The sequence below is a fragment of the Euprymna scolopes genome, chromosome 39 (assembly GCF_053919585.1).
Source record: "Euprymna scolopes isolate OS-2025 chromosome 39, ASM5391958v1, whole genome shotgun sequence".
In the NCBI taxonomy this organism is placed as follows: Eukaryota; Metazoa; Mollusca; class Cephalopoda; order Sepiida; family Sepiolidae; genus Euprymna; species Euprymna scolopes.
Window position 1 is genome coordinate 31021000 of NC_136520.1, and position 21436 is coordinate 31042435.

At 33.2% G+C, this 21436-nt stretch overlaps 1 protein-coding gene across 3 annotated transcripts in view; it reads right to left on the bottom strand.

The window, feature by feature from the left end:
- Positions 1-7216: 7216 nt before the first annotated feature.
- The window catches only part of LOC145263703 (uncharacterized), a 53856-nt gene continuing 39636 nt past the window's right edge, over positions 7217-21436 (bottom strand). For 2 of the 3 annotated variants that reach the window (XM_080120654.1, XM_080120653.1), the window contains one exon: positions 7217-7865. In XM_080120654.1, the coding sequence (XP_079976780.1) occupies positions 7454-7807 (354 nt within the window). In that variant the 5' untranslated portion in view covers positions 7808-7865 and the 3' untranslated portion in view covers positions 7217-7453. Of the gene's footprint in view, positions 7866-8745; positions 9203-21436 lie in introns of those variants that run through there. The other variant, XM_080120655.1, reaches the window with a different exon arrangement.

The following is a 21436-nucleotide window of genomic DNA, read 5'->3' on the forward strand; positions in this document are numbered from 1 at the left end:
GTTTCAGTCAGCTAGTCACAAGTAACTAGAGACCTCTTCAAGTAACTAGAGACCTCTTCGATTATAATAATTATTATTATTTTATGATTACTATTATTATCATTTTATTACGGCTAAAATTATTTTTGATTCATATATTTTTATTGGTTTTTATAATACATAAATATCAAAATTTTAATCTTTAACCAAAAACTATTAACTTGATACGTTCGGGATAATTTTGTCATTGACCTATTTTTTTGACCCAGTTTAATGAAAAGTTTAGCCGTCTGGACACCCTTCCTCTCACCATTTGGCTTGTCACCTGCGTCTTTATATTCTCACCCACTATTATACAAAGATATATTCAGGGGAGGTTTCTCTTGCCTTAGGATTTTTATTGATGCATAATTTAAAATTTTATAATTTCACTAGCAGTTCTGCCTGGCTTTGCTCAAGCCTTATGTATTGTTCATAACGTAGCCTCGTAGGAGATATCCTTTTCTCTTCCTTACAACCTTTATCTCACAGAAGAGATGTTGCGAGTTTGTCTCTGATGTATCGTTATTTTCATGGAAAGTGTTCGAATGAGCTTCAATCTATGGTCCCCCCTCGCCAAACTTTCACAAGAAACACTCGTCTAGCTGTAAACACTATCAATAATTCCCCCCACTCTTTATCTGTGCCTAAACCTAAACGTAGATTCCATGAACAAAGCTTTTTTCTTAGAACTGCACGCCTGTGGAATTGTCTTCCGTTTACCTGCTTTCCGGATGACTACAATATGGTTGTCTTCAAGTCTAACGTAAATAAGTTCTTGATGAGCCGTTCCATATAAGTTATCAACTTTACCAAATTTTCATTACTAATGATTACTATAATGTCCAATTTCTACTGTACACTCTTTAACCCTTATCCTTGAGTGGCCTCTTGGCCTTGATAATGTGGTGATGCCTATGTAAAAAAAAAAAAATATATATATATATATACTAGCGAGGGGTACCTGGCATTGCCCGGGTGTTTGGAGGTGTGTGTGGAAACTCCGAGGGGGGGGGGTTAATAAAAAAAAAAGTAAGCATGAGGATCGAACCCGAACCGTTATGGCAAAGTTGTAAATTAAAGCGTGAAAAAAAAAAAAAAAAACGTGCGACGTTAACCATTACCCCACCGCGAGATGCTAACGGAAACACGTTTGAATTGGATTTGGCAGGTGCCCGTTTCAATGAGCTAATGAGGTCAAGTTTGACTGTGGGATTTTTATTTTTCCCAAGACGTTATAGGAAAAAGACTAACCCACATGAGGCGAGCGACAAATGTTGAATATTTATCTTACCGAAATCGAGCAAATTAAATAGACAGGCGAGCTTCGTTGTTAACTCTGAGATATTACGATTTATATGTGATATAAAAAGTTTTAAAAAGTTGTGAAGCGACCGACCGCTTCTCTGAAAAAAGCCCTTTTGTAGACATACAGAAAAAGCGAACACACATACATACATACATTTTCGCTTTACTATTTATAGAAGATATATATATATATATATATATATATATATATATATATATATATATTAAAAAGTTTGACTCATGTCCAGGTAATCTACAACTAAAATTTCAAGTGTTTAGACCCAAAATTGGTGGCAAAGTTTGGTAGAGTCTGCAAAGATCAACTCTTTCAACCTTGACCTCTTGGCAGCCAAATTTTCACCCAAAAACTGATTAAAAAGCTTGCTGCATGTCTGAATACCCTTTATGTAAAATTTAAAATTTTTAGACTCAAAATTGGCTAAATATTTTTTCTAGAAATTGCAATGGTCATATCTTTTGAAATTTGACCCCTTGGCAGCCAAATTTTATCCAAAAATCGATTAAAAAGCTTTCCCTATGTCTGAATACACTTTATGTAAAATTTCAAATGTTTAGACCAAAAATTGGCTGAGTAATTTGGTAGAGACCGCAGAGGTCAAATTGTTTTTAACTTTGATCCCCCTTAACATGTATTTTGGGCTCAAATCAAGTTAAAAAGTTTGATCTATGTCCAAGTAACCTACATCTAAAATTTCAAGTATTTAGACTCAAAATTGGCGAAGGAGTTTAGTAGAGTTTTCAAAAGTCAAATTGTTGAACTTTGATCTCTTGACAGACAAATTTCTAGCCGAAAACTGATTAAAAAAATGCTCTCCAAATCTCAATACCCCTTATGTCAAATCTCGAATCTGTATACAGAAAATTGACAGAGTAGCTTGATAGGGAAATGTACACACACAGACACACAAAAAATTTCACTTTTATAGATATGAACATTATTATGATTATTAGTTTTTTATTAATATTATTATTTGTATTATTTCTTTTTTCTTGTTTTGATATATATACATTTCTTATATATCTTTATTTAATGCTTCCTTTCCTTTTTTTCTTTTTCCTTCTTTTTCACCTATAGTAATAAATAATAAAAAACTAGACAAAATACTATTTAAAAAAACACCGAATATATGTCAACTTATGTCATGGTAACATATATTGAGCGAATTTCTAACAGTATTTTGTCTAGTTTATTATTTATAACACCTTTTCCAAACTTACAATGTTAAAGAGAGACTCGGGCGCCATTTTGAATTTTCCAATACATCGGTAAACACTGCATGTTTTTCGAGCTAAATAAACATGTTACATTCAATAAAAACACAAAAAATATATCCAGTTTGGTAGAAAAGTAACTTATCTTGCCTTTGATAACATTTATTTGTTATATATTTGTTTTTTTGACAACTTTTTCGAATCTATGTGTACAGTAATACAAACCCAACAAATTAAATTCAAACAAACAATGTTAATATAAACAAAGTTAATAGTGCAAATATAATTCAAACATTAAATATGAAAACATTTTTTTTACTAATGTTGTCACTCTATTTCTGTGGTTAAAAACATTTTTCAACTGTTCCGTGCAGCTTTTTTGACACTAACAAACATGCAGTTACAAAAAAAAAAAAAAAAAAAATAATAATAATAATAATAATAATATTATTATTAATTCATTTAACGATTTTTTTTTTTTTTAATAATTAATATATATGACGGTACTTTTTTTAAAATATCGTTATGAAATTTCAAATTGTTCCAAAACGGCTGACGAAAACACGTTATCTTCGGGAGGGTCGAAAATGGTTCAAAATTCGAAAAAAATAAACAAAATACTGAGAAAATTCCACCTAATAAGTGTCACTGTTACACTTTCTAACACTTATTGGGTGGATTTCTATTAGTATTTTGCTTATTTTTTCGAATTTTGAACCAGTTTTAGAGCTTCAAAGGCAGCGTAGTTTCATCAGACATGTTGAATTCCTTAACAGCTCGACATTAGTTCGTTTTTTAAACCGAATAAAAGCTTTGAATTCAGGTAAAAACACACAAAACTTATTCAGGTAGATAGAAGAGTAACTTATCTTGCCTTTGGTAACATTCATTTGTTATATATTTGAATTTTTTTTACCCTTTATTGATTTGTTGGTTTCTCTACTAAATGGACGAAAGTAGTTATCTTTCGGTTTTGTCATTAGAAGTTATTTCCGGTTGTTTCTTGGGACACGTGACCAGAGTCAATAGATCAAATTCAATGACGTCAGCAGATTACATGACTTTAGTTCCTTGGCCTCTTTAATATATTACGAAGGCCGCCATATAAGTTCCTGGATTGAGCGCTGAAAACGTATCCCTGGTGACTATGTCGTTTTGTGCAATTTGTCTCTGGTCACTGAATAAGATTCTAACACGAAACAGAAATTTGAATCTAAAAAAAGTCCATTTTTTATAAAAGCCAACAAAACAAAAAAGGTGCGAAAAAATATATGTATATAACAAATAAATGTTACCAAAGACAAATTAAGTTACTCTTCTACCTACTTGAATAAGATTTTTTGTTATTGTTTTAAATTATTTTAATCCATTTATTTACTTTGAAGTGAAAGTAGTGTGGAGTCTGTTCTGTTAAAACGAAAAATAAAAAAGGGCGGTTTTGTTATAGCCATTTAGACCCTCGATGATCGCTCAAAAATTAAATATATATATATATATACAAAATACTGGTAGAAACCTATCCAATAAATGCCATCAATCATGTGAAAATGTAATAATCTACCATATTTTACATAATTTTCGATTTTTGAGCGATTAAGGAAGGTTTGAATAGGCATGACAAAAGTGCCATTTTGTTTCGTTCTAACTAAATAGACTTGACACTACTTTTGTTTCAAAGTAAATAAGCCCTTTAAAATAAGTTAAAACAAACACAAAAAAACATATCCAGGTAAGTAAGAGTAACTTATCTTGCCTTTGGTAATATTTATTTATTGTATATTTTTTTTCAGTTGATTCTATATTTAAATAACGAAAAAATATTGAATTTCAAGTAAAACAAATGGTACCTTCGTAATTGTCACGTCGCAAATAGTAACATATTGAAAAATGACGGAAAACGGTGAGGTAGAAAATTATGCATGAAAAAAACATTTGTAAAATCTAGCGATTCGAATTGGGGAGATAACAGGGAAGGTAATTGAGTTTTCGATTTCTTGGAAATCTAATGCCAAAATTCAATCAGTTATTTTTATAAAAAATAAATTAAAAAACAGTTATTTGTAAAAATTCACAAATTATGTATATATGTTATGTTTATTTTTGTTTTTTGAATAAATTGTTTGCTACATAGTGTTTCAAGTGAGTTACTTCTCCTTTTGCTTAACCACGTGATCCAATATGTCCGATTGAACGTGTAACCTTATCAAAGCATTTTTACTCTTATTGGAATTGTTTTTCACGTATAATTAACTTTCCACCTTATTGTTTTTTGGGTATGTTACTATTTGCGACTTGACAATTACGTGGGTACCATTTGATTTACTTGAAAGTCAATTTTTTTTTTTTATTTACAGGGTAGAACAATAAAATTGTTGCCCTAAAGAAAACAACACTACAGCTTTATTTTCAAACTTTTATTGAAAAAGTCAATTTAGGTAACTTGATTATGTAGTAGAGGTGGCATCTATTCAATGTAGCCGCCTTCAGCCTCAATCGCCACCTCGATATGTGTCCGGAACTGGGAGCATGCCTTTTCCACAAATGCTAGTAGGAACTTGGTGAATACTCGGCAGATGGTGGCGATCAGGCTGGTTTTTTATGTTCTGAGAGGTCATGTTGGTGATGTTTTCGACGTATGACCAAACGAAGTAGTCCAGCAGGTTCAGGAGGGGGAGGGCGCCAGTGAGAGAAAGGTAAAAAGTCATAGCACTCCTTCTGAAACCAAGTCTGGGTCTCTTTGAACTTGTGGGTCGGCGCTGAAGTTGAGTCCTGCTGCCACAAACAGGGTCTGTCAGCAGCCACCTGATGGCACCAGTGTATCACCACACTCTTCAGCACATCCAGGTACACTTTGGTGTTGCCTTTCAAGCCGACTTTGAAGATGTGAGGTGGCATGATGTGGCCCTCACTTGAAACCACACCAAAGACTATAACCGTGGCCAGAAACTTTGCTTTCATCATTGTACCGTCCAGATTTACATTTTCAGGATGCTGGCAATGGTCCTATTGTCATAACTTGGATCGACAGGGAGCATGAGTTGCACACAGGTTCATCTCGTATCTCGCTCGAACATTGTGTCAATTTCAGACATAATAGAAGGCTCCTATCGCTTTCAGGATTTGTACACAACTAGTAAATGGTCTGCAACAAAAAATAGAAAACCGGTTTTCATCAAACTGAAATGGAATCATGTCTTTTCTAGGGCGACAATTTTATCGTTCCATCCTGTAAATATAGAAGTACCTTTTTTCAAACGTTTGAAAGACCTAGGCGTCTACATCGACAACAAACTGAGTTCCAAGGAACATGTAGCTAAATCCATCGCAAAAGCAAATAAAGTTGTCGGGATCATTCGCCGCACTTTTGACTTCCTCTCAAATACAGTCTTTGTGCAACTCTACAAGAGCCTTGTGCGTCCTATCTTGGAGTATGGCAACTCTGTCTGGCAGCCACACCACTAAGACCTTATGCAGTGATCTGGAAGACGTACAGCACCGAGCAACCAAGCTGCTGGCATCACTGAAGGACAATCCATATTCTGAAAGATTGAGAACCCTGAGACTGCCCACTCTTGAGCATCGGAGAAATCGTGGTGACATGATCGATGTCTACAAGTACATGCATGGGATCTATGATACAAGAAAGCCGTCTTTTCAGATCGCCAAAAACAGTGCAACCAGGGGGAACAGCCTCAAAATCGTAAAAAAACACTAGGCTAGATGTCCGCAAAGGGACCTTCTCACAGAGGGTTGTCAACACATGGAATCATCTCCCAGATGCAGTTGTACAAGCACAAACGGTAAACGCATTCAAAAGCAGACTTGAAGCCCATTGGAGATTGCTGCCGAGTTTATATTGTCCATCCTCCTAAATGGAAGTGCAAATTCCTGGGTTTCTGTGCCACGCATGCCACAAAGTTGTCTAGGAAATGTTTTCCTTGGAACGATGAACAGGTCCAAAACCTGGACCTCAAACATCTATATGTCAAAGTCAAAGTTTTGTTTTGTTGGCTTTTGTAGGAAATGGCTAAAAAATCTTCAGGTGTTTTGGATCTAAACACGTTGAAACAGGTTGACTTCTTTTGAAAAGGTCTTTGTTAACAATCAACATTCTGAACTATTCATATCTACTAGAATGGATAAAAATGTTTTCCCTTCTTTTGTACGTATGCCTTTATAAAGGGATTGTTCAAGATCTTCTAAAGTAAAATAAAAAAAATATTTCAGGCGACCTTGGTTTTTCCCCTGGACGCGAAACTAAGTGTTAAATATTAAGTGAGTGGTCTGCTCACTTAATATTTAACACTAGGATATAAATAAATTAATTGAAAAATAACAGGAAATAAAAGCCTAGTTGGCATCAACAAGAAACAGGAAGGGAATTCCAACAGCAAGCCATTTGAGAAAAGAACCTGAGAGTAGAAAATCTTTTCGTATAGAGAGATCTCTTTGTTGAGTTAATATATTTGTTTTCTTTCCTTTTTTATTTTTCATCATTTCTTTATCTATATCTTTTATATTCTTATAAAGTTGATTTTTTTTCTCTCGCTCCGACATTGATTAATTTATTTTATTTTAAAAAACAAACATTTGACAAAGCAAAATTAGGCACAAGGCCAATCAAAAAAGTGGGACGGGGGGGGGAGTGAGTCTATGTTCATCCCTGTCACTGTAACTTTGTGTTGTCTTAACTATTCTTAGCTAGAGTTCTCATTCACCATAATACCACATTCATACCAGGGGTTGTCCTATTTAAGATTTCTAAATCAACTCGTTTTTTTTTTTATATATATGTATATATACAGAGTGAAACAATAAAAATGTTGCCCTAAAGAAAAAAAAAACTACATCTTTATTTTAAAACTTTTATGACCAAAAGAAGCAGTTCAGTGGGTTAAGTTCGGAGGAGGAGGGAGGCCAGTGATAGAAAGGTACAAAGTCGTGGCACGCCTTCTGAAGCCAAACCTGTGTCTTTTTGGACTTGTGGGCTGGTGCTGAGTCCTGCTGTCACACTCAGGATCTGCCAGGGGTCATCTGATTGCACCAGGGTATCACCACATTCTTCAGCACATCCAGTGACCGGAAACTTTGTCAAACTGGGCACATCCCTGTTATTCGTGATAATACAATTCATTTTGATGGTGCTGGCAATGGTCATGTTGTCATAACATGGATTGGTAGAGAGCATGAGTTGTACAGTGACACATCTCCGATCTCGCTCATTGAACATTGTGTCACTTTCAAGCATGCTAGAAGGCTCCTATCGCTCTTGGGATTTGTGTACCACTGGCCCACTGGTAGATGGTCTGCAACAAAAAAAAAAAAAAAACAGTTTTCATTAAACGTAAATGGAATCATATCGTTTTTTTCTAGGGTGATAATTTTATCATTCTACCCTGTAAATTGGAATTCTGGATCAGGACAAGAAATTAAAGTTGAAATTATTAATCAGTTATATTTCAATTTCATCCAAGTGAAATAATGAATATATATATATATATATATATATATATATATATATATATATATATATATATATATATATATATATTATCATGGGTGCCCGGCATTGCCCGGGTGTTTGGAGGTGTATGCTGAGCAAAAAAAAAACAAAAGAAAAACGGTCAATTTTTTTAACTTTGACCCCTATTATGACTCCTTAACATTTATTGTTTTGGGCTCAAATCAAGTTATTAAGTTAAATCCATGTCCAACGAACCTATATCTAAAATTTCAAGTATTTAGACCTCAAATTGTCGGAGGAGTTTGGTAGAGTTCTCAAAGGTCAAATCGTTGAACTTTGACCCATTAACAGCCAAATTTCTGGCGGAAACCCGATCACATCGATTTTCCCAAATCTCAGTACCCTGTATATCAAATTTCGAGTTTGTAGACTAAAAATTGACAGAGTTATTACGAAGGAAAATTTACACAGACACACAGACAGACAGACACGTTTTCTTTTATAGATAGATAGATAGATAGATAGATAGATAGATAGATAGATAGATAGATAGATAGATAGATATTTAATAGCCTCTATAACAAAGGTTCTCAACCTAGGCTAAATTTGCCCCTGGGGGGGGGGTAAAAAATATATAATCGGGAGTAAATAATTGAAGTAACTGATAATTCAAAAATAATTATTTCTTTTAAGATTGCGTCATGTCTTCGAAACACACATACCTGTATTTATATGTCCAATATGACTTTGACTTCGTTGTTGTGGATGGTGTGGAGAAGCCTCAGTGTCTTTTGTGAATCATGGTTCTCAAGTTTAGTAGCAATAAAGACAAAGGCCAAAAACCGCATGAAAGCCGATGATAATATGAGAGTAGCATTGTCAGAAATATCTCCTTGCATAAACAAACTGATTGACTCAATGAATCAGCAGAATGTTTCTGCCGTTTATGTTCATTAATTTTTTGTAATACAAATTAATTTCATAATTTTCTGTTTAGAAAAGGTTTTTCTTTGTTTTTGTGATACGAATACTATTTTTGGAACTTGTACAGTTTAAATCAAGACATTAAAAAATGAAAATACCGAGAAAAAGGTTATATTGTAAGTATCCGTTTTGAACTAGATCTAAAAAAAAAAAAAATTCACTTAATTTGATCGAGTAGTTTTTTTTTGTTTTTGTTTTTTTTTTTTTTTTTTTATAGCGGAAAAACACGTTTTTATGGCAGCACATTAAAGGTAGACATCTTTGAATTTTTTAAATTTTTGTTTGGATTTTTAGAACACGCCACGGGGAGATAACTCAATTTAAAGCGCCAACACTCCCTCCCCATCTTTAATACTAGCTTTTCTTCCTAAAAATCGAACCTTTTTCTCGGTATCATAACAAATTGTTTTTTCCCTGTAAAAAAAAAAACTACTTGATGAAATTAAGTGAAATATTTTTTTTCAGAGAACTTCATTCCATAACAGATACGTACAATATAATCTTTTTTCGATATTTTCATTTTTTTGAATGTCTTGATTAAACTGTACAAGTACCCTATTTTTATACAAAACCTAAACTCCTAAACGATAAAAAGATTCTTTTTGACTTTCTTATTTTTCTGTTACTTTATGAAGGCTATGAAATTTTTTTTTTCAGAGAACTTCATTCCCTAACAGATACGTACAATATAACCTTTTTTCGATATTTTCATTTTTTTGAATGTCTTGATTAAACTGTACAAGTACCCTATTTTTATACAAAACCTAAACTCCTAAACGATAAAAAGATTCTTTTTTACTTTCTTATTTTTCTGTTACTTTATGAAGGCTATGAATTTTTTTTGTATAAGAGTAAGGGATAAATGGAGAACTACATACAGCTGAGGGGGGTCAATTATGGAGGAAAGGTTGAGAACGGCTACTCTATGGAATTTATTTATCTCTTCTGTAAGAGGTCAGATGCAAGGTCAATTAGCCGTTCATTTTTAAAGACTCTACACTAGATTCTGACAACTTCGCTTCGGAAATCCCTTCCTCTCATCTATTTCCATAACAGTGTCAACATGTAGAAATTTAAAATGTAAGGTGAACAAACATTTTGTTGTAAAAATCCCCACCTGGGTTGATCTATAAATTTAACCCTTTCCACAGTAACTCCTTACACTTAAGTGATAATATCATTAGTTTGAGGTGCGTTTCTTCAATTCACTGGTGAGTAGTTTCATCAGCAACAAGTTTCTTTCTGAAAATCAAAAATAAAGTCATTGATTTTGTTGCACCTTCATTGATACATAACTAACTCAACCTACGTTTCTGGTCAAATGCAACCCTATTCATATTATTTACCTATTTGTCAAGAGGTTATGTCATGTGAGGTTTTGAGAAGTCGGTGCACTAAGAAAAATGCACTCTGGCCTGCAAAAAATGCCTGAACAGCTCAATCAGCATTTCACGATAGGGTCACTTCGTGCAATAAACTAATCCCTTATAAAAGGGAAGGTAAGGCTTTTATGACCTTTTGTAAGTTTAGTTAATATAGAATTGCACGTCTGTACACATTTACCTATCAAGTATTCCTCCCCCCTCCCCGCATTATCGATGAGTTATGGAACCGATCCAACCATGCATTGTTGCTGTATGATGCTGTATTGATTTCCAACACAGCGTCTGTAGTCATTAGAAACGGATTGTTTACTGGTATATTGCTACTGCGTACCTTTTCATATGTATCGTGTGGGATGGGGAAAACAGAGAAAAAGAGAGAGAGATGAGAGGGGGGGGCTAGATGATGCAATAAAGAAACTCGGATGTTTTGGCCAGATATTTTTTTATTTATTGATTGATTTTTTTTTTTTTTTTTTTTTTTTTTTTGTCATAATCGATTTCACTCCGATTTAGAGACAAAATGAAGGAGCTTTCGGTTAACAGATCCACTTCCGGAAGTGTGAAAGGACAGTCGAAGAGGCTTAAGGTAGGATACGCTGTTGGAGGTAACAGACCAGGCTTGTGGGTGGACGAAAGGACCTCCAGGATAGGGTCACATGGTAGTGGAATGAGTAAGATAAGTGTATCAAAGGAAAGTGGATAAAAAATTAATGAATAAGGATGAAAGCAAGAACAATATACAATACCAAGAAGGAGTGTAAACAAGCAAGATTTATTCACACACACACACACGCGCGCGTGCGCGCGTACATATATATATATATATATATATATATATATATATATATATATATATATATATATATATATATATACTAGCATTTCAGCCCGGCGTTTCCCGGGTGTTTGGAGGTGTATGTTGAGCAAAAACAAAAATAAAAAAAGGGTTAATTTTTTTAACTTTGATCCCTAGTATGACCCCTTAAAATTTATTGTTTGGGGCTCAAATCAAGTTATAAAGTTAGATCCATGTCCAAGGAACCTATATCTAAAATTTCAAGTGGCTAGACCCAAAATTGTCAGAGGAGTTTGGTAGAGTTCTCAAAGGTCAAATCGTTGAACTTTGACCCCTTAACAGCCAAATTTCTGGCCGAAAACAGATCACATCGATTTTTCCAAATCTCAGTACACTGTATATCAAATTTCGAGTCTGTAGCATAAAAATTGACAGAGTTATCGCGTAGGGAAATGTACACAGACAAACAGATACACAGACACACAGACAGACACACAGACACGTTCACTTTTATAGATATATAGATATATATATATATATAAGTGACCTTGTCTCTTTGTGTGAGGAACCGTCTCTATCAAACTACTCTGTTAATTTTTGGTCTACAGATTTGAAACTTGATATATAGGAGAACCTGTGGAACTTTGGAATTTAAAGCTATGTTTAATTTTAGAAGAGTTTCTGATGGGTAACTAATCTGTACAAGTCCGGAAATGAAAAATAGAGTTTTCAGTGAGTAGCTAATCTGTATAATTCTTGAATTGTAAAAGTTTGTAGATGAAGAGCAAAGATCTGCAAAAATTATGTGTGGCAATTCTAACAGATTCATTATTTTTATGAAGTGATTCCGGTTTCTGCTTGGTTTCTAACAGAACGTGTCTCCATTTGATTAATCAGTTCCTATTGCAAGGGCTATAAATACAAACTACCAAATTTCTTCAATCGTTATTATTATATGAAAAACAGGAAGCAATTCAATTCGGTTTTTAGCTGGTAAAAATAGCTGCTAACGGGCCAAAATTGAGAAAAATTGGAACTTGGCAGGCTAAACATGTTATTTCTATACATACGCAAATATACATTTATATCTTTAACAACATTATTTTTTAAGTTTTTGTGTGCATATGGATTTAGGTCAGACGATACTTAATAAGATCGGAGGACTATATGCAAGAGAGTAATATGCAAAGCTAAGATAGCGGTTGATCCAACTAGGGACGACCAAAATGAAATATTCAGGATAGCTAAACAGATGAGAAAAGCAAATATGGATGTTGTTGTTTGGAATGAGGATGGAATGCTTGCAACAAAATGAACAGAACAAGAGGAACGCTTGGAAATGCCATTATGAGAGATTGTTGAATATTGAGTTTTCATAAAACCGAGAAAATCTAGAAGTTGTGGAAACAATACCTGATCCAACTATAAAAATTGAGAAAGAAATGGTACTGGAAACCGTGTGTAAAATGAAGGCTCAGACTAAAATACAGTAGAAAATACATGTGGAAAAAAAAAATTAATTTGTGTAAAACATACTAAAGTAAAATTCAAATCAAATTAGGAGTCAGATTTTGGAAGGAGAAAGAATTGGAGTCGGACTATTAAGAATGCAAGAAGTCAGAATCAGATTTTTTAATCTCTGAAGAATAAACAATCTGAATATCTTTAAAATATGGATCTACTTCACGAAGAGTTAAAGAACGGTAGAAGAGATTGAAAAATACTCTGTTGGAGATAACAGACAAGATTAGTGGGTGGATGGAAGGACCCTCACGGCATATGGTAACATGGTGGTGGAATGAGAAAGTTCAGAAGTGTACCAAAGAGAAGCGGGGTCCGTGGCACAGTGGATAAAGACGTTGAATCTTTACAGTTCCAGGTGAGCATTGTCTGAAGATAGCAGTTTCAATTCTACCCAAAGCCGGTCAGAGGTTTAGTTGGCCAAAAAAAGTGGTGAGATGCTAACAACTATGGAAGGCAGTAATTGGAGATTCAGCATTCATTTCCCGTTGTGGTTAACCACCTGATGAAGGCCAGAGGAATAGTTGGCTGAAATGTCGTGAAACAACAACTAGAAGATGAGGATAAAAGTCCACAATAAATAAAATGGGTAAATAATACAAATTACTCATCTCAATAAGAATTCCAGTTACTTAAAACGTTTCTTGATAAAAAATGTTGCAAGATTTTTTTTTTAATTCTGTAGTTTTACCTAACGATTTACGGTTTTCATAAAAATTATTTATCTTTTTTTAATATATATATATAAAAAAAAACTGAAGGCAAAAAAAAAAAAAAAACTGTTTATTGCAAATTTTCTTGAAGAAAAAATCCCCAAAATGTCAAATTTTCTTGAAAAAAACTGTACTTTCACATAACAATTTACGGTTTAACAAAATAAAGCCAAAACAAAACAAAAAAAAAAAAACCCAACTTCTGTTGAATAAAAAAAATTACATAAAAAATAAATAAAATTTAATAAATACAAAATCCAACTTTTCTTGAAAAAAAATAAAAAATATATATTCAGTAAATTTGCGGTAGTTTTTTTTTTTTTTGTTATTTTTGCTTTATTGTATTTCTGTTTTTTCTCCTTTTATTTATTTTGAAATTCGTCTGCGTCTGTTACTTTGCTCGGCTTAATTCGGTGATTGCCGGTCGAGCCCGAATCATGGTTGACGAAAAATACTGAGGATCCGGGTCAAATACCACAAGAGTACCAAAAAAACTTTTATCTATCAAAAATTAAAACAAAAAATAAAACATTATCTATCAAAAATTAAAACAAAAAATATAAAACCATGATTATATTAACCCCCCCTCCCACATAAACATTTTTTATTATGAAACATTAAATGAATATTAAAAAAAAAATGTGGTAGGTCGTTTTGTTTTTGTTTATCACAATATTCATTTTTCTGTTTCGTGCCGTTGTAATAATCAAATCTTTTGATTATTGACAACGTTTGGCATAGTCCGGCGGTTGACGTTATGTTCCAGGCAAAGCCAAACAGACGCTTAGATACGTCCAGTTGAGACTGCTAAACTTTGGAATTCCCTCTTTGTTTCTTGCTTCCCTGACTGAATTAACATGTAGAAATTTAAATGTAAACAAATATCTCGCTACTCAAATTCCCACATAGTCCCCTGTAGACATGATCCCGATTAGTAACCTCTCACATTCAAATTGCAATACGCGTTCTTGAGGTGAAAAAAAGTAATAAAGAAAATGAATTTAAAAAGTAAAGAGTCTATCAGGTATGTGTGTACGCAGTGTGATTATGAATGGAAGTTAAACTTGGTCAGTGAGGGTTGAGGACATGCGTTGCATGGAGAGAAATGATTCGACAATGATATGATGGATCTGTAATGTGATGAAGAAGAAGGAAAGGTAACCTATTCTCTGCAATAAAATGAACTTCATCAGTTTTCTTTTTCCAACCTAATCAGCAAACAACCCCTACGAATTAAAGATGGCGAACTAGTAGGGCATCAATAGGGCTAGGACAACAGCATATTCTTTTCATTGTTTTGACTCTCGAGTGTGTTTCCATTGATATCTTATATGCTTTTATATAGAATGATGTGGTTCTCGGTTGATTAACTATGTCTAACTGTGTCGGATATATACTAGAGAGTTAAAACAACGAAAAGAATATTCTGTCACAGCCCTAGTCATCAACATGTCACCGCTTCTATCAGCAGACGAGAATCAAGTCTGATTGAAACATTGGATTGATAAACGGTCTATACACAACAACGAGGTTTTAACCTCTATCTCATCATATAAACTATATAGCTCATATAAATTTATGAATAAAATGGAAGTTCTATTTTAAAAGCATCTTTTAAGAATTTAAAACTGGGAATAGACAAAATGGTTTTGAAGCCACGTATAACATGCAAATATATTTTTTTCTTTTTTTCTTGACTTTTATCTTAAGTTTTTTTTTCGGGTAACATGACTGACATTTTGACAAAGTTTGGTTGCTAGATATCGAAAGTGTTTCACAACAAATGCAAAGGAATGACATTTTTTTTTTTTTTTTTTTTAAGAATTAGTGCCTTTACATTTGCCTTGAAACATTTCCGATCTCTGATGTTAGATATGTTACTCGAAAAAAATTAAGATAAACCGTAAAAAAAAATGCATGACTTTTAATAGAAAAAAATTACTTGCACTTTCTTTTTTACTTGGGAGTCACTACTTATCAAGGCCCGAAAGCCACTCGAGGATAAGGGTTAACGAATATAAGGTGATAGTGTAGTCATCGTTAATGGTGTAAATTGGGTAGAATTTGATTATTTATGGGGAGGGCCCAACAAGAACTTGTTTACATTGGATTTGAAAGCTACCATGTTGTATTCATGTTGAGAAACTGGTGCTGTCTATCCTTCTCTCAAGGGTAGATGGGATTCTCTTAAGCCATAGTAGGCACCCCAACCAGTGATCACGTCACAATAAAAATACTCTTAATAGCCCTGGCGAAGCATCAAGTATTCAGCTACCAACAAGATTTGAATTATACTATAAACTACACCTTGTGTAGTGATATCGATCTCGGCTACGGCCACACTGGATGGATGGATGTTGTATTCAACTGTGAAGCAGGCCAGCGGAACAGTGTTCCACAGACAGGCAGTTCTAGAAAAGAAAATTTGTTCATAGCATCTGCATTTAGATTTAGGCACAGATAGAAAGTGAAGCAAATCATATATAGTGGTTGTAGCTAGTTGAGTGTTTTATGATAGTTTAGCAAGGGGGAACCATTGATTGGAGTTCAGTCGAGCACTTGTCATGAAAATAGCGATAGAGCAGAAACAGGTTTGCAACGTCTTTTCTCTTAGGTGATGATAAGCGTCTTTGAGTATAGCTAAAAATCACACCGACACTTAATAGAAATGGAGATTATAAGTTATGTTTTAGCGAAGGAATAAAATGAATGGATATATACGGGTGCACACATGTATATAAACAAATGTAAATTAATGAAACATCAGAGAATAGAAGGATTACTAGGAGGTAGCAAGTGCTACCTAAAAGCATAAAGAGAATTTTGTAAATGAAAAATTGAGAATAAACGAAAGTTTTATAACAAAACATTTTTAAACGAGAGATAATATATTGGCAATTCCAAGAGTGATAGAAGTTTCATGTCTGAAAATGACATAATGTTCAACATACGAGATCGGAGATGCGCCGCTGTACAACTCATGCTCTCTACCGATCCAAGTTATGACAACAAGACCATTGCCAACATCCTCAAAATACAAACCAGATGATTCAATGCCTAAGTGCACAGCTCAACAAAATTTCCAGCCATGGTTATGGTCTTTGGTGTGGTTTCAAGTGAGGACCACATCATGCCACCTCACATCTTCGAAGTCGGCTTAAAAGTCAACACCAAAAAAAGGGGTAAGCAATTAGAGCCATTTGCTTTTTACCGTGTGTCAGAATCGCTTTGTGATTTTGCTACAATATAACATCCGAAAAATTTAACAAAAAGTCAAGAAAAAAAACCAATGAATTTTAATTTAAAAAATATATTTGCATCTTATTTCAAAATTTCAAGGGCAGTTTGCCTATTTTTAAATTTAAAGTATAACTTTATATTTCTTTTCATCTAATTATTTTTTTTATTGATTTTTTATTCTACAGTTGTAATGATTCCAACTGTAAATCGATATTGTTTACATGGTTTGGCTCACAATGAACTATTGACGCACAACATGATTATGCCCTTATGAATGTCTTCGGACATTGTACCTTTCACTGTCCCAAATTCTCTTTTCAAAAGCTTTCTATTCGGATAAATAATTTGAAATGTTTACGCAATAAAATTGTTTTTAATAGACAATATTGAAATCGAATATTGAAATCGAATATTGAAATTGAATATTGAAATTGAATGCAAATGAAAAGATTTTTTATATTCATTTTTCTACACATTCTGTCAAATCTTCTACTTTATATATATATATATATATATATATATATATATGTATATACATATATATACACACATATTTATATACATACATCACACACACACACACACACACACACACACACACACACACACAGATATATATATATATATATATATGGTCCTGGATATGACCTTAAACTATATCCGATGGTGAGGCCCAAGCTTGCAGGCTTTGGAAGTATGGAGCCACCTTTTAATTGCCATTGCTCCCAGGTCCACTCTGACCCGGAGTGGTAGTACCTATTAGGGTCCCAACTATGGGTTAAATAGAAACCGACTTAAAAAACAAATATACTCTATTAAAAAATGTTCTTCAAAATCACTGGATTCGGCATTAAATAACCCAAAAGGGTTGATATGCCGTAAAACAAAAGCAACCAACCAACACACACACACACACACACACACACACACACACACATATATATATATATATATATATATATATATATATATATATATATATATATATATAATTTTCAGAGTGTGAGAAATGATATAATTATTTCCTAGTCGGGTTCCACCGCAGTTTGCTTGATCTGTGTTAGTTAACAGATTTTCTTGTGTGCGGCGCATTTGCTCAGCTAACAGAGTACTCACCTCACATGCAAGAGATCTGGGTTTCGAATCCCAAGTTCAGATGTGTCTAACTGATGAGCCCAAATGAGGGCGAAACTCGAGTCTTGAACTTCCGGTTTGTTATTTTTCGTGGCTAGTTGCTTGACTGTGGAAATAATTTTAACGTTTTTTCTCCATAGAATTGTCTGAAGAGTTTGCTATATTCAAAAATACAGTGATAACATAATTTTTACAATTTGTTGAAGATTGCTAACGAAACAGATCTGTAACACATACTCTTACGAGAAAATAAAAGAACATGTGCTTTCAAAAATTGTGAATTGAACTTTATATATATATATATATATATATATATATATATATATATATATACAGAGAGAGAGAGAGAGAGAGAGAGAGAGAGAGAGAGAGAGATTGATTATTAGCATCGTCCAAAGTCCAAACCTCAAAATGGTGCACCAACATCATGAAATATGAGCCTGCAGAATAACCATCACAAAACTTGCTAAACATTTTGGACAAGACTGTCTTTTTTTTCTTTTTTTTTTTTTACACAAGCATCACCACATTATCAAAGCCAAGAGGCAACTCGAGGATAAGGGTTAAGTTTTACAAATGAAACTGAATTAGAAAACAAATCTGCTAAAAGAGTCGCCAAAAATACACCAAGAAAAGTATTATGTAAAATATATATAAATGATGAGAAGCATTAATCTCCGAAATACTATGGTATAAGGAGTTTTACTTATGCTACACCCCTAACTGATGTATCGTCCTTATTGAATAAACGAATAAATCTATACATTAGTATATATTTTATATTGTCGTTTTATTATTTTATTGATACTATATATATATATATATATATATATATATATATATATATATATATATATATATATATATATATATATGAGCAAACAGTTAATAAAATATGTTAAAAAACACTTTGAAATGAGTTAAAAACATATTTAATCTGAAAAGGAAACACTAGATAAATGGATAGTCCTTAATCCGCGGAGTTTCGAAGAAATATATATATATATATATATATATATATATATATATATATATATATATATATATATATATATATATATATATATATGTTTTATTTTTTTTATTACCGTTTTATCTGTTTGGTTACATATGTTTCGGATGTTGGACCATGTTTAGGATTCAACAGCCTCATCAGCCCTTACAGAAAACCTTTTTCACAGAAAACCTTTTCTGTAAGGCCAGCGTAAATAGAATCGTGTTCTTTTTTTAAAAAAAAATTTTTAATTCAATTTTTTAAGTTAATTAATAAATGAATCTTAATCTTTAGAAACCATTCATTTACTTTTAACGCAGAAACAACTTTTCCTTTTGAATTAATTCTTGTTTTGCCTTTATTAAATCTTTACATATATGAAAGGAATTGTGTGTGTGTGAGTGAGTGAGTGCCCTAGGAACTTTTAAATGGTTGGGCCAATTTTTTAAATTTCACACAAATGTATTTTGTATGTCAGATTTTGGATAAGAAAGTCTTCGATAAGTATCCATAATCAAAAGAGAAAACTATGAAAGAAAGAACAGACGATTTTGCCTAAAGTTAACGCCTCATAACAAGTATATTTGAGAAGTTTTATTACTGCACAAGTAGAAAGACCTGGCATATAAAATCAACAGTAGGTCTTTTGATATGACAGGGCGTGTTTGAAATTAATGTTTCTGTTTAAGACAGAATTGAACCATGATACTTGACTTTTGCATCTTAAACTTTAAGTCAAGCCATTATATAAAGCTAATTTTATAAAATCAACAGTAAGTTCACTATAATGCAAAGTAAACTACAATGTATTGTGGACTAAGTCACTTTGCGGAGGTATATGAAGCTTCCACTTGGTGCACCGTGGTGGGTCCCCGACTAGAGCAGGCAATTAAACAATTTGATTAAAAAAGTAGGCTATTTAACCGATTTTGATGACAATAAAATATGGAAAGGTGAAATATTTGTTGTTCCTCATTCAATCCCTGGCAACGTCCGGTCTCCCTGCTTGTATTGAATAAGTTCAGGTTCAGCATAAATCGTGTTCCCTTATTTTTCTCTTTTTTAATGCCATTTTTTAAAAGTTTTGTGATTCTTTTTGCAAAAAGCTCTTATTCATTATCGATACTCTGATTGTTCGCCAAATTTTGCTTGCTTGTACCTCAGGCATGACGTCATTTTTTTCAGTGACGAAGCCTATTTTACGGTGACCGTTTGGTAGTCTTAAGTTATAGGTTATTTATCTTTAGAGGTGAATGAATCATTCACTAAACAATCCGTTTCTAATGACGACAAATGTTGGTTTCTAATCAATGAATCAACGCAGCAACAAAACACGGTCTCGGGCCCAATTACTAATCTATTCCATTATGTTGATTGATAAATGCGCACCAACATGAAATTGAACACAAATAAAACCTGGACCAATTCTTAACATGAGTCCATTCAATCTGCAGATTTAGAAATGGAGTTTTATTTGTTTGTTTGTTCTTTGTTGGGGAGGGGGGGGAGATAATACTAACCAGCATGGTTACCCGGCGTTGCCCCAAATCATGTAGAATAAAATTAGAAAAGTTAAAAAGTACGTGTAACATCTTCCTTTTAACTCCTTTCTCTCTTTCTCTCTCTTTCTTTATGTCTATCTATCCTCTCCTTCTTTCTACCCCACCCCTTTCCTCCATCTCTATCTGCCCTCCGTCTCTTTCTTTATCTCTCTAGCAATTCTATCTCTTTCTTTCCCTCCACTTTCTCTATCTGTGCCTCTATATCTACCTCTTCCTCCTTCCTACCCCTCCCTTCTCCACGTCTATCACCCCTCTTCCCTCTCTCTTCCTTTCTTTCTCCCACCTTTACCTTATCTATGTCTCCCTATCAATCCTCTCATCATTCGTTCCCCTCCTCCTTTATCTTCCTTCCTTCCTTTCTCCTTCTCTCGCTATTACTCTCTCTCTCTCTCTCTCTCTATATATATATATATATATATAGAGAGAGAGAGAGAGAGAGAGAGATAGATAGATAGATACTAGCATGGGTACCCGGCGATGTCCGGGTCGACACTGTAGAAATAATAACGTTATGAACATTAACGCGTTTGAAAAGTTTAAGAACAAAATGGAATTCCTTTTATTGGCTTTTTTTTTTTTTTTTTTTTTTTTTTTTTTTTCACTGGCTTTTTTTTATAAATAAAATAAATTTTCGACTTCTTTTTTTTTTGGTGGGAGGGGTTCAATTCCCGGAACGCTCAAAGATTTTGTATAGTCGTTTCAAGAATAATAAAAGCAAACAAATAAGATGTTTTCGTTTATTCGTAACTGTTTTATTTATTTAGTTAGTTAGTTTTTAATATTTAAAAATAGAACAAAACATGTTTCTGTCTACACGAAATTATTTTTTCACGTTAGAAACTTGTTGCGATTAGCAAATTATTTTATGTGGGGAAAAGTTTCTTTTTTTTATCTTTCGAATTTTGGAATGTATGAAAAAAAAACTCGTCAGGGAAAATAATTCTACCCGTTTCTAAAAAAAATCGATGTCGGAAATAATAATTCCAAATAAATTAAATTAAATATATTATCAATATAATTATTATTTAAAGTTGATAAAATAATAATCTTAAATAGAACACTTAAAATAACTCTCCCGCTAGAA